Genomic DNA, 15066 nt, shown 5'->3' on the forward strand with positions numbered 1-15066 from the left:
TATGCCCTAGGTAGGGTTAATTCCTCCTCCTAGTGTGCCAGGCTCAGCCTGATACAATTTAAGGTGGTCCACAGAGCGCACTTGACGGGGGCGAGGCTGAGTAGGTTCTTTGGGGTGGAGGACAGGTGTGGAAGGTGGTCAGGGAGCCCGGCGAACCATGTCCATATGTTTTGGTCATGCCCGGCACTGGAGGGGTTCTGGAAAGGAGTGGCGGGAGCAATATCTCAGGTGGTGAAAGTCCGGGTCAAGCCAAGCTGGGGGCTAGCAATATTTGGAGTAGTGGACGAACCGGGAGTGCAGGAGGCGAAAGAGGCCGGCATTCTGGCCTTTGCGTCCCTAGTAGTCCGGCGAAGGATCTTGCTAATGTGGAAGGAGGCAAAGCCCCCTAGCCTGGAGGCCTGGATAAATGATATGGCTGGGTTCATAAAGTTGGAGAGGATTAAGTTCGCCTTGAGAGGGTCTGCGCAGGGGTTCTACAGGCGGTGGCAGCCGTTCCTAGACTATCTCGCGGAGCGTTAGAGGAAGGTCGGTCAGCAGCAGCAGCAACCTTGTGGGGAGGGGGGGGGGGGTGGATGGGCTGCCTGGGAGGGTGGATGAGCAAGAGATAACATGAAGGGTTGGGGAAACTGGCACGTACGGGTGAGGGCCAGTGTACAAAGCTGTGTAAATATATCATTTTGCCATGTATATATCTTGCTCTGCGCGATTTCTCGGTTTTTTTTTGTTACCGGGGGTGTGGGTTATTGTTTGTAAGGGAGAAAAATTATGTTAAAAAACTTTAATAAATTTTTTTTAAAGTTGTGCAAAGCTCAAAATGGCAAATGACCTGAGTTTAGCTAGCATCTCATTTTCATTGCTTTTTCAAAAACGTACTGTTTCAAAGTGTCAGGACAATCTAATGGCTCCCTCACTTGTCTATGGACAACCTGAAAACCTAGTTTGAGGCATGAACCTTGTTCTGCTGGAAGATAAAACATCCACAGTGTTTTAACCTTTTTAAACATAAATTTAAGAGTACCCAATTCTTTTTTTGCCCCAATTAAAGGGCAATTTAACACGGCCAATTCGCCTACTCTGCACATCTTTTTTGAGTTGTGGGGGTGAGACCCACACAGACACAGGGAGAATGTGCAAACTCCAAACGGACAGTGACCTGGGGCCGGGATCAAACTCCGGTCTTCGGCGCCGTGAGAACATAAGAACTAGGAGCAGGAGTATGCCATCTGGCCCCTCGAGCCTGCTCCGCCATTCAATGAGATCATGGCTGATCTTTTGTTGACTCCGCTCCACTTTTCCGCCCGAACACCATAACCCTTCCTTTATTCTTCAAAAAACTACCTCTTTATCTTGAAGAGGCAGCAGTGCTAACCACTACAGCACCGTGCTGCCCTTCCACTATTCTAAAGTAGAGACAGTTGCCTAGCTTTACAAATATTATTAAATAGTACCAGTTGATTTATTTATAATACATGGAATAACTTGTGTTTTGGGGTTTTCATAAGTGTTGGGATAAATCAGTTTTGTAAAGGTGAAGATTTTTCATGTACATAAAGTTAGATATATTTTGAATGACAAACTCAGATTTGCTGCTATGAGTTGCTCATTTAATTATGACAAAACAATGTTTAATTCATTTTTATATATCATCAGGATGAGGGCGTTGTTAGAAAGTTGTCTTTAGAAGGTGGTGGTGTGCAGTCTTGGAACAGCGCAGTCCAGTTGGTGAAGGTTGCCAAGGAAACTTAACTAATAAATAACAGAAGTTTAACATTCAAAAACAGAGACCGATTTCTAACATGACTCTAGCGATGATATCACCTTGAATAACTGTTTAGTTAACTCTGTTCTAGTTTAATCTTTTAATTAGAGGTTTCATAGTGGAGACAATCTACAGATTAAAGGCCCAGTCTTGGAAATGTGACATTTTTGGAATGGATTACTTTATAAAACTTGAGCTTCTCTCTCCACAGATGCTGCCAGTCCAGCATTTTGTTTTGATTTCAGATTTCCAACATCCACAGTGTTTTGCTTTTATTGTATAAATGAAGGTTACATAGTGCAAGCAGGCAGAAATCATTTAACATAATCATATCTTTAAAACGGGTGGATAGATTACATTTTTACACGTTGGATAGCAATGCAGTGTTTTCTCAAATGTTGTCTCAACTTATTTTTTTCTATTTTGTATTATTTTAAAGGACCCAGTTTGAAGAGATGTGCAGTAATCTTTTGTCCAGAGTGGAAGCTCCTCTTCGCAGTATTATGGAACAAACCAGTGAGTAAGCAAATTAATTCAGCCTGATCCTTATTTATGGATTCTCTACACTTCAATTTCACTTAGAAAATCACAGCAATTTCAGTACAGAAACAGACCATTCAGTTCATACAGAAGATAAAACATACAGGAAATCTGAAGGAAAACAAAAAAATTGCTGGAGTACTCTGGACAGTCCGCATCTGCGGAGATAAACCTTCAACTCGTCCCAGTTTATTCTACAACTCTAATCCCACTTCCTTAACCTGTTCCTGTAACTTTTATGTTCCTATTCAATACTTAGCCAATTTATGTATGGTGTGTCAGCCCCCATCTGGAGTTCGCCAGAGTAATGAATTGGGAAGAATAGAAAATAATTTGATCCCTGAAGTCAACTTTGCCATTCAGTTAGATCACAGCTGATCTGCATCTCATTCCAGCTTTGATTCATATCCCTGGACACTCTTACCTAACTGAAATTCTACGTAATTACATGGACAGGTTATATTTTTTCATGTGGGCTCACAATATAAAGCTTCCTCCAATCAAAACTTCTCAATTTAATTAAATTGTGAGGAAGGGTTGTATAAAACTTGGCTTGTATTGTCATGAGAATAAACGATTGAACAGAAGAACAACAGAGGTACTTAAAAGCTAAAGGGATTTGGTAGGGTCGATAAAGAACTATTTCCTTTGGGTGGGGGAGGAAATTAAGAGGAACGGGATAATCTTGAAATTATAATTAGGCCATTTCAGGAGCAAAATTAAGGAGCGCAATTCCACACGGTAATAAAAGTCTGGAGTGGATGCGAGGACAATTGGAATTTTCGGGACTGCAATTCCTAAGTTTGCTAGGTAAGGATATTGAGGGACAGAGAGCAAATGTGAGTAAATAGAGTTGAGATGCAGATCAGCTGGGATCGAAATGAATGGAAGAACAGGCTCAAGGGGCTGATTGTTATTTTCTGCCCGACATTTCTAATTTCTTAAATAGTGTAGCTTTGTCACAACTAGCTGTTCTGAAAAATATCAATGAAAATGTTTCTTCTAATTTGCTGTTGAGATTTAATAGCTCTTGGCATTGTTTTCTAAATGGCTCAAATTAAAGTATAAGAAAATCCTAGGTTTGATCCCCAGTTGAGGCGGAGTCTGATGACCTTGTCTGAGGTGGTGCTAAATTTGATGATACTTCTGGGATTGAGAAGGCCAAGGACAAGGATTCCTGCTGGCATGTGCATAAATGTGGACATTTAATTCAGTCACATGTTAAATCAGTGATGCAGTCAAATAGCTGCTGGTCCCACTGCCCTGGCTCTCTCTCAGAATGGCAACTTGAGAAAATACCAGAGGGCCTCCAGTTCAATATGGAATTTGATCCTAGGTAAAAGATAACACCCTAAGAAAAAAGGAGAACATTTTTTTCTCTCCTAAATATCTTGACTAGCTTTTCTTTATGCAATTGTCGTTTCATTAGATGTGGAAGTCTGTCCTGTAAATACACTATGTTGTTTTAAGTCTGTTTGTCATGTTGGCCTTTCTGAAATGAATCCTGAAGCTTTTTCACCATAAAGGCCAACTTGATGAAAATGCCATAATTTAGTTAAAAGAACTTAAAGTAACGCAAGTGTTTCCCTGCAGTGATTCTTCACGCCACACTAGTAATAATATCAGAACCCGGTCTTGAAAATGTGAATCCTAAGTTTGAACTTATTTTATATCCATATTAATTATTATTCTAAAGAAAATCTTTCATGATGAAGCATTTTATCTTTTCTGATTCCACTTTTATACCATAAACATTGTAAAAAGAGTACCATGTTCCTTCAATAAATGTTTCTCCTCCCTTTAGAACTTAAGCGAGAGGATATTTATGCTGTTGAGATTGTGGGTGGAGCAACCCGTATCCCTGCTGTTAAAGAAAGAATTACCAAGTTCTTTGGGAAAACCCTGAGTACAACTTTAAATGCAGATGAGGCTGTAGCACGTGGTTGTGCTTTACAGGTGAGAAATGTAGATCATTTCTGGTTCAAAGTATGTTCAACATCCTGAGGTTACCATTGACAAGAAGCTGAACTGGACTAGACATGTAAATATTGTGGCTACTAGAGCAAGTCAAAGGCTAGGAAACCTGTGGCGAGTAACTCTCATCCTGATTCCCAAAGCCTATCCACAAGGCACGAGTCAGGAGTGTGATGGAATACTTTCCACTTGCCTGGATGTGTGCAGCTCCAACAGCACTTGAAGCTAGACACAATCCAGGACAAAGCAGCCCGCTTGATTGCTACTCCTTCCACACAATTCAATCCCTCCACCACTGACAAACAATGGAAACCACGTGTACCATGTACAAGAGGCACTGCAAAATCTCACCAGAAAGGCTGAACCTTTCAGCCCCACAACCGCTAACATCTAGAAGCACAAGAGCAGCAGATACCTGGGAATACCTCCACCCATCACCTAGAGGTTCCATTCCAAGTCACTCACCATCCTGACTTTCCTTCACTGGCTGGATCAAAATCCTGGAGCTCCCTCCTTAACAGCCCTGTGGGTTAATCTACACTTTGGACTGCAGTGATTCAAGAAGACAGCCCTTTTGGAGGACAAGTAGGGGTGGGCAATAATTGCTGTCCTAGCCAACAACAGCCATATCCTGTCAATGAATAAAGAGAAAAAATGTTCATAGGTCCTCAGTATCTCTTGAATGCCCCGTCACTAAAAATTATTTTGTATCAAAGAAATATTGAGTTGAGGGATCATTTAGTGCAGACTGAACTATACGCCACATCTATTCTGGATTAGTATGTATGTAGGATAAGATGGGAGTAGGCTCAGGTGGTGCAAAAACACTGGCATAGACCTGATCGTCCAAATGGCTTCATCTGCTGTAAAATCAATTTTAACTCCACGTTAGAAACATATGAAACCATGTTTTAATTTAAACATGGGCATGTGACCAAAGATTTTTTAAATGAAAATTACAATTAACAACAAGTGATAGTTAATGGGTGGGGTACCTGTCAAGACGAATGTACAAAAATAAAAACTCTGTAAACCGACTAGACTCTCATGTAAGCAATGTGCTTTGCTAATGGATTGGAAGATGATGCAAGTAATTTCCCTGCATAATGAACTGGATTTTGTGTATCCCTGCTGAACATGTTTTTGGTGGGAAGGCACATAAAATAGTCTGGCCAGCCGACCAACTTCTCACCCACCTCCTGAGCTCACCCTATTACACTGCAAGTGGGATGGTGTCTAAATTGACAGCCTGACTGCAATTTTTAAAAATATTATGGGTCAATTGAACTTGCCAATGAGCCAATTCACCCCAATAGCATCCTACCCATGCCATAACATGGTTGGTGAGGGCATGAGTAGGCAGGCCATTTAGTTCCAGGTTTTTCAATGGGTGAGAAGAAAAGAATCTCCTTCGGAGGAGGGGGTGTCATATGTGCATTGGGGGGACCCCCATCCAACTACCTGCAGTCCATAATCCATGCCAAACCCTCTCCGGCCAATACCCTGGACTATCTCACTCTGGTTTAATGGACTGCATTCTGAGGATTGATTGCCCACTACTGCACTCTTGGCACTGCTGAATTGCTGACAAATTGGATTACCTGGCAGCTCCTGAGGGTGGAATCCAATTTAGCTCACCATAGCATTATGGCTGCACGGCAGGCTTGCACAGAGCAAATCAGCTTCCAGCCGACTTTCCATCAGGTGGGGTGAGCCATCTGTGCCAGCTCCCCCTGAAATACAGCCCAATGTGGCTGATGTCTCTTGGTTTGGTGGAGTAGGTGCTAAATGGATAAGATGATGAGGTATGAAACTAGATACAAATCCTTTTCTTGATAGTCTGCTTTTCTTTACAGAATGCAGCATTACATGTCTGCCTCCCACCTAATAACCCCGAGTGTCCTGCAAGCCTTTATACTCTTTTGAGTATCTCAATTAAGTAAATTATCTAACCAATAAACAAATTTGCCCCTTAAAGGGCAAATCTTTCTTTAATATGTGCTCAAGCTACTTAATGCATTTCACCTGTGTATCCTTAATGATACGATTAACATACTATAAGTCAGGTGCATTTTAAATTTAGAGTCCCCAATTTTTCCAATTAAGGGGCAATGTAGCGTAGCCAATCATGAGGCTCTCTGCAGTGGGGTGCAGGGCTCACTCGTGCCTGACACTGTGTCGTCCCTCACCCCCTCTGGGGGTTCCCGGAATCTGGCACATCATAATTGAAGGTTCTTTTTTTTTCTGCCTCCGTAGATAGTTCAGGCAGTGTCCTATTGGGCCCCCCTCCACCAACATCTGACTCACTCCCTCCCCACCACCCCCTTTCCTTACCCTCACCTCTGTACCAACAGAAGGGAATCTGGTCTCTCCAGTGTAAATTTAGGGCTTGTACCATTTGTTTTTTGTGCAACTGTGTTGTGAACTGTTTTAATAATCAGAATATCCAACCCCCCCTCCCCGAACATTGGTACTGAGGGGAGGGTAACCTGTTTCTCCAACACAAAATTAGTGTTTGTACCGTTTGGCCTTGTATATATTTTTTACTGTTTTAATTTTAAAAATAGCCAATTCATCTAGCCTGCACATCTTTGGGTTGTGGGGGTGAGACCCACGCAGACACGAGGAGAATGTGCAAACTCCACATGGACAGTGACCCTGAGATAGGATTGAACCCGGGTCCTCGGTGAAATGAGGCAGCAGTGCTAACCACTGTGCTACCCTTCCACCCTTTCATGTGCCTTTTTGGCACTTGCGCACCGCAGGGGCTGCCAGCGAAAAGGCCTCCTTGTTCCGACTCCGGTAGATTAAGTATCCAATTCTTTGAAAATAAAAACACCATTAACAGTAGAACCCAGCATTTTGCCGAATACCCGCTTCCGTCACCTTTTTGATCTCTGGGAGCTCCTTGATGAAATAAACAATAAATTTTACAAGAAGAAAATAAGTTGTTACGGGCGAGGTGTTTATCAGAACCCCAAAATGTATCATGGGAGTTCAACCTACCTCTCCCTTTAATGGATTTGTTGCTTTTCCTAGCACATGGCTTGCTCCCTAGGTATGGGATTACAATTATGGACACATGGGTTTTTAAACACAAAACATTGTTTATTCCATGAACTCAACTTAACATCTTAAATAAACATTGGATCTCTTAACACCCCTTACTTCAAAGATAACTCAGAAAATATTGCAACAGTAAATAATTCCTCAAAATGTTCCTTCAAACTTCAAAGAGACTTAACACCTTTAAACAGAATCACATCAGGTTAAAGGCTTTACAATTATGGGTTTAAATCACCCAAATGATCCAGAGTTGGTCTTGCATGGCAGAGATCCAGCTCCCTGCAAAACACAGACACTCCCAAGCTCTTTTCACACTTGCAGCTCTCTGGAAACACAGACACACAAGCTGCTTTTTAAACTGAAACTAAAATCCTGCAAAATGGCTGTCCTAAAGCCCAGCTCCACCCACTCTCTGACATCACTGTTTTCTTAAAGGTACATTGCTTAAACATCCATGTCTTAAAGGTACTCTCACATGACAGAAGTGGCCAGTGATTTTTTTTTTACAAACTTACAAGCCTGTTTGAGTCATGAGCAGAAGCCTGGGCTGAGGCTCCATCTTTTTCCATCTTGCAGCATGTTTTAAACAAAAGCGTCCTCCTGTAAATGGAGATCTGTTTAACTTAATTTCTACCTTTCTCATATCTGTTGAATGGGAAAAGTCAATTGGAAGTTGATTGGTCTATGATTTACAGTGATTGGTCTGTGATTTACGGTGATGCACAACCACTTGCGCTTTGCTGAACTGATCGAATCTTTTAAAATTTTTAATCGGTCATTCAAAGCTGTAACAAGCCAATATAATGAAAGGTTGCTATTTTGCAGTAGCATTTCAGAGATGTAATTTCATAAATTGGAGGAACTGAAGCATGAGCATTCTGAAGTAGAAAAGGTTCTCGGAAAATCTCTTTAATGGAATCTTGAAAGAAAAAATTATTCTTCATTCCCTCAATTTGTTGCCTGTACAAATTCTAGTATAATTTGCTACGTTTTGGCAGTGCTCTTGGCTGTTGGTATTTTCTCAAACTAAGTACTTGTACTAAGTACAAAATGAAAGATTATGATATGTTTTACATCCCTTGATGACCTGCTTTGGTGCATTGCAGCATTCTCGGTCTAGGGGAGCATTGGTGAATTGATTCGGGTATAAATTTTTTCCAAAGTCAGAAATTAGTGTTGAGTTAATGGGCGCGATTCGCCACTCCCACACCTGTTGGGAGAATCACCTGGGCCGCCAAAATTTCCGGGGACGCCGGTCCGACGCCCTCCAGCGATTCTCCCAAGCGGCGGGAACGGGCCGGTCGAGTTTCGCAGGCCAGAGAATCGCCAGAGATACCCAAAATGGCGATTCTCCGGTTCCCCCGCGATTCTGAGGCCCGGATGGGCCGAGTGGCCAGGCCAAAACGGCGGGTTCCCCCCGGCGCCGTCCACACCTGGTCTCTACAGTCGTGGGCGGTGCGTTCACGACGGCGCGGCCACTTCGGCGTGGGGGTGGAGAATCGCGCCCAATGTGTTTACTTCCAATCATGCATTGTTCCCAAAGCACTGACCCTCTTGTCACCTCCACCTACTGTGTCAGAAATGAAGATTTTCAGTTATTTAGCAAATTATGTTTCAGTTTGAAGTTGAATATTGTCAGCTTTTCTTCCCCTTCTGAATATTCATCAACATTGTTATGTGCAGTGCGTATTGAACAAAAAGTGAGATTATTGCTGCATTTTCCTTGCAATTATTGATTTTCACTTATCAGGAATTCCAAGATCATTTGAACTATGGACATAATAGAGGCTTTCTAATTTGAAATATAAATTCCAAATTTATTATGGAAAAATACATCTAAATCCAGTTCCATATGTTCCAGAGCAACTTTTTTTTTAAATTACATTTTAAAATGCTTCCCAGTTGTGCTGGCTCATCACAACTTTTTACATTCTGCAGTATATTATTTGAGCAGAATCATGAGAGGAAGACTCTCCCTTGTCAAATTGGATTCAAAGCAGGAATTCTACCCAAATATTCATGCTGGGGGGAACTTCCATTTGCGGCATATAGGTGGCGGTTGCTTGTTTGGTGGCTCCTGCCAGAGTAGTTTTTTTGGCCCTTTTAGCCCAGTTTTTGGTGAATATTTTTTTGTGAGGAGCTGTGGGAAGGTTCGGGGCATTGTAGAATGCGAAACAAAAGAATCCAGGGAAGAAGGCATTGAGTGAAAGTCCGCTGCAGTGTGGCAAGGAGTGCAGCAGGAGGAAAGCTGGCGGGAGAGAGCCCTTTCGTGTGGGGCCGCACCCATCACTGGAGAAGAAGACGGAGGTGATGGCTGGAGAGTTTGAATGGCTGGTTTCGAAGCATTTTGGGTTTTGTTGGGGTGGAGGTCAGCTTTCTTCCCCACCCCCCCCCCACCCCACCCCACCCCCAGTGCCTCTGCGTGGCTGGGGTACCTGTTGGAGTTTCTGTCCTGGAAAAGATGAAATTTGCTCTTGAGAGGGGCGGGTGAGGGGTTCCACCAGAGATGGAGGTTTAATTTACATTTTGGAGACCTGGTTGCTGTCGAGGGGTCTGGAATGGTTAGGGCGTGCTTGGGTACTGTTGATGTAAATATGTTGAATAAAAAATATTTTTCAAAAGTCCATAGTCCTTGCTGTGTCCAGTGGCTGCAACTGTTTCTTGATGTCCCACAGAGCATTTCAAATTGGCTGAAAGCTGGTGTCTGTAATGATTGGTGCCTGTTCAGTGCTACTTTGTGACTGGTCTTTAGGCTATCAGATCTGCTACATATGAATCTTGTCTTGGTTAACCAACAGAATATATTTTGTTTTTTGTGTCCTATAAATGTAAGTAAGTTTTTAATCCAATAAAAGCAAATTACCGCAGATGCTGGAATCTCATAGAATCACAGAATTTACAGTGCAGAAGGAGCCCATTCGGCCAATCGAGATTGCACTGGCGCTTGGAAAGAGCACCCCACCTAAGCCCACACCTCCACCCTATCCCAGCAACCGCATCTAACCTTTATGGACACGGAGGGCAATTTGGCATGGCCAATCCACCTAACCTGCACATCTTTGGATTGTGGGAGGAAACCAGAGTGCCCGCAGCCCCGACCCCTTACAGGACCCCGCCTCCATCTGCACCCACAAAGACTCCGTCACTTTACTCCAGCCCTGCACCTCCGCATTCACCGCCCAGTAGTAATGCAACAGATTCGGAAGAACCAAGCCTACTGAACTCCACCCCCTGTGGAGCGCCGTCTTCCTTATCCTTGCAGCCTTCCCTGCCCACACAAACAATGAGACTAGCCTTTCCACCCCTCGGAAAATGCCACTTTTGACAAAAACACCGGTGGGCACTGGAACAAAAAAAAAAATGTCGCAGAATACTCATTTCGACTGCCTGCACCTGGCCAGCCAACTACAAAGGGAGACTATCCCAACTTCCCAAACCGCCTTCACCTTCCCCACCAGGCTCATGAAATTTAGCATACGGAGCAGAACCCAATCCTGCCCTACCTGCATCCCCAAATGCCCAAAGTCAATTGTCACTACTCTAAATGGCAACTCATCCAACTCCTGCCCCTGCACCTGAAGACAACACCACAAAATACTCACTCTTCCCTAAATTCAATTTATACCAAGAAAACACCTCCGATTTCCCTAACAACCCCATTATGTCTCTCACTGATGAGCTGGGTCTGAAATGTACAACCATAAATAATCTGTGTTCAAAGACGCCCTGTGCTCCACACCCCACTCTCGCCCTCCATAAGCCCATACCCCTAAGCTCAATCGCCAACACTAATAAAAAGGTAGGACATGAGGCACCCCTTCCTCATTCCCTGGAATAGTGGAAAGTACTCCGACTGCATCTCATTCGTTCGCACATAAGCTGTCGGATCCTTATATAACAATTTTACCCAAGCCACAAACCTACGCCCAATTCCAAACTTATCCAGTACTATCCCAACCAGAGCACCCAGAGGAAACCCACGCAGACACGAGCAGAACGTGCAGACTCCACACAGACAGTGACCCAAGCCGGGAATCGAACCTGGGACTCTGGAGCTGTGAAGCAACTGCTAACCACTGGGCTACCGTGCTGCCCTTATCTTTACTATCTAGAAATAATTTGATCTCTGTCTTGAACATACTCTATGGTGAGTCTCCACAGCCCACTAGGGTAGAGAATTGCAAAGATTTACTACCCTTGGACTGTAGGAATTCTTCATCTCAGTCCTAAATGGCCTAACTCTTATTCTGTAGTGTCCTCTGGTTCCACAGGCCAATCCACCCACCCACCCAGTCAGGGGAAACATCCTTTGTTGAGCTCATTCTTCTAAACTGTACAGAATACAGGCCCAGTCCCTTCAGCCTCTCTTCCATAGGATAATCCAGCCACCCAGGGATCAACCTGGTGAACCTTTGTTGCACTCCCTCTATGGCAAGTATATCCTTTGCGCAGGTCAAGGAAACACAGCCTGAGTGAGACACATCCAGAGTGGGAATTGGAACTTGGTAATTTGGTGCAGTGAGGTAATCAGGAAAGGTAAGTGGTAAGTCTAATTCTGCTGTTTTTCAGTTAGAAGTGCAGTGTGTAGCTTAGTGTCTGATTGGCTGAAGATGCCCCCACCCTAATTGCTGAGAGCCAGTTATCTGTCAGTCACCTGAGGCCTGTTTAGTGGCACAAAGGTGTACATTGTATTCTTCTCTTTGAAGCTTAAGTAGTGTGAGTCACCCTGGTTAGCTGAGGTCTGTATAAAAGACCGACAGAAAGCGCACTCAGTCAGCTTTGCGCAGGTGAAGGAGACACATCCTGAGTGAGTGAGACACAGTCAGAGTGGGAATTGGAACATGGCAATTTGGTGCAGTGAGGTAATTTTGTGCAGAGTGGGAGAAGGTGCTTTTTCCCTACTGTTTTGTGTCCTCTCTTCTGGCCTGTAACCTTTAATCTGCAGGGAGAGAACCAGAGAGCGTCCTGGGTGATTTTTATTACCTTTTCAAATTGTGTGGTGGGGGGGGGGGCGGGGGGGGGGGACTGAAGTGACATCACAGTAAAGCTGTGACCTGATTGGCTGGTTGGGAATCTACACTAAATTTAAAAATTAAGCATTGTTAAACTAATTAAACATAATTACGTAATTACTTAATTATAATTTAAAGGGGTATCTAAGCCAGAGATCGGAGAGTACTGTATTTAGCTTTCACATTTATAATAGAAATCTAGTGCTAGGAAACATATAGTTAATAGTAACTTTTTTTTTAAAATGTAATTTGATTTATGAATTAATTAACGCAATGTCAATTAGACGGGTGCAGTGCTCTGACTGTGAGATGTGGCAGGTCCGGGAGGCTTCCAGCATCCCGGATGGCTTCATCAGCAGAAAGTGCACCCAACTAGAGCTCCTCACAGACCGCATGGTTCGGTTGGAGCAGCAGTTGGCGGAAAGTTAGGAGCATGCAGGTGGCGGAAAGCGTCATAGATAGCAGTTATATAAATGTGGTCACACTCAAGGTGCAGGCAGAGAAATGGGTGACCACCAGAAGGGGCAGGCAGTCAATGCAGGAATCCCCAGTGGTTGTCCCCCTCTTTAACAGGTATACCCCTTTGGATACTGTCGGGGGGGGGGGGGGGGGGGGGATAGCCTATCAGGGAAAAACAGCAGCAACCAGAGCAGTGACACCACGGCTGGCTCTGATCAGCGGGGAGGGTCAAAGCGCAGAAGAGCAATAGTCATAGGGAACTCTATAGTCAGGGGCACAGATAGGCGCTTCAAGGATGTGAAAGAGACTCCAGGATGGTATGTTGCCTCCCTGGTGCCAGGGTCCAGGATGTCTCAGAACGGGTAGCGGGCATCCTGAAGGGGGAGGGCAAACAGGCAGAGGTCGTTGTACATATTGGTGCTAATGACATAGGCAGGAACCGGAGCAATAGGTCAGAAGGTGAAAGCATTGAGGGAGAACTAGGGAATAGGGACAGTATGGCTCTGAGGAAGAGCAGACAGGGAGATGTTGCTGAAAACAGCGGGTCTGGTGGCCTGAAGTGCATATGTTTTAATGCAAGAAGTATTACGGGTAAGGCAGATGAACGTAGAGCTTGGATTAGTACTTGGAACTATGATGTTGTCATTACAGAGACCTGGTTGAGGGAAGGACAGGATTGGCAGCTAAACGTTCCAGGATTTAAATGTTTCAGGCGGGATAGAGGGGGATGTAAAAGGGGTGGCGGAGTTGGTTAGGGAGAATATCACAGCTGTACTACGGGGGGACACCTCAGGGCAGTGAGGCTATATGGGTAGAGATCAGGAATAAGAAGGGTGCAGTCACAATGTTGGGGGTTTACTACAGCCCTCCCAACAGCCAGCGTGAGATAGAGGAGCAGATCGACAGATTTTGGAAACTAGTAAAAACAACAGGCTTGTTGTGATGGGAGACTTCAACTTCCCCAATATTGACTGGGACTCACTTAGTGCTGGGGGCTTAGACGGGGCAGAGTTTGTAAGGAGCATCCAGGAGGGCTTCTTAAAACAATATGTAGATAGTCCAACTAGGGAAGGGGCTGTACTGGACCTGGTATTGGGGAATGAGCCCGGCCAGGTGGTAGAAGTTTCAGTAGGGGAGCATTTCGGGAACAGTGACCACAATTCAGTAAGTTTCAAAATGCTGGTGGACAAGGATAAGAGTGGTCCTAAGGTGAATGTGCTAAATTGGGGGAAGGCTAATTTTAACAATATTAGGCGGGAACTGAAGAACCTAGATTGGGGGTGGATGTTTAAGGGTAAATCAACATCTGACATGTGGGAGGCTTTCAGATGTCAGTTGAAAGGAATTCAGGACCGGCATGTTTCTGTGCGGAAGAAGGATAAATACGGCAAATTTCAGGAACCTTGGTTAACGAGAGATATTGTAGGCCTCGTCAAAAAGAAAAAGGAGGCATTTGTCAGGGCTAGAAGGCTGGGGACAGACGAAGCCTGTGTGGAATATAAGGAAAGTAGGAAGGAACTTAAGGAGTCAGGAGGGCTAGAAGGGGTCACGAAAAGTCATTGGCAAATAGGGTTAAGGAAAATCCCAAGGCTTTTTACACATACATAAAAAGCAAGAGGGTAGCCAGGGAAAGGGTTGGCCCACTGAAGGATAGGCAAAGGAATTTGTGTGGAGCCAGAGGAAATGGGCGAGGTACTAAATGAATACTTTGCATCAGTATTCACCAAAGAGAAGGAATTGGTGGATGTTTGAGTCTGGAAAAGGGTGTGTAGATAGCCTGGGTCACATTGACATCCAAAAAGACGTGGTGTTGGACGTCTTGAAAAATATTAAGGTAGATAAGTCCCCAGGGCCTGATGGGATCTACCCCAGAATACTGAAGGAGGCTAGAGAGGAAATTGCTGAGGCCTTGACAGAAATCTTTGGATCTTCACTGTCTTCAGGTGATGTCCCGAAGGACTGGAGAATAGCCAATGTTGTTCCTTTCTTTAAGAAGGGTAGCAAGAATAATCCAGGGAACTACAGGCCGGTGAGCATTATGTCAGTGGTAGGGAAATTACTGGAGAGAATTCTTTGAGACAGGATCTAATCCCATTTGGAAGCAAATGGACGTATTAGTGAGAGGCAGCATGGTTTTGTGAAGGGGAGGTCGTGTCTCACTAACTTGATAGAGTTTTTCGAAGAGGTCACAAAGATGATTGATGCAGGTAGGGCAGTGGATGTTGTCTATATGGACTTCAGTAAGGCCTTTGACAA

At 44.2% G+C, this 15066-nt stretch overlaps 1 protein-coding gene across 1 annotated transcript in view; it reads left to right on the forward strand.

Moving 5' to 3' along the window:
* LOC140427065 (heat shock 70 kDa protein 4-like) overlaps positions 1-15066 on the forward strand; it is a 99655-nt gene that overhangs the window by 46950 nt on the left and 37639 nt on the right. Inside the window, exons 8-9 of the mRNA XM_072512535.1 lie at positions 2199-2275; positions 4104-4255. Of these exons, the coding sequence (XP_072368636.1) occupies positions 2199-2275; positions 4104-4255 (229 nt within the window). The remainder of the gene's footprint in view (positions 1-2198; positions 2276-4103; positions 4256-15066) is intronic.

Source organism: Scyliorhinus torazame, chromosome 7 (assembly GCF_047496885.1).
Source record: "Scyliorhinus torazame isolate Kashiwa2021f chromosome 7, sScyTor2.1, whole genome shotgun sequence".
Lineage (NCBI taxonomy): Eukaryota > Metazoa > Chordata > Chondrichthyes > Carcharhiniformes > Scyliorhinidae > Scyliorhinus > Scyliorhinus torazame.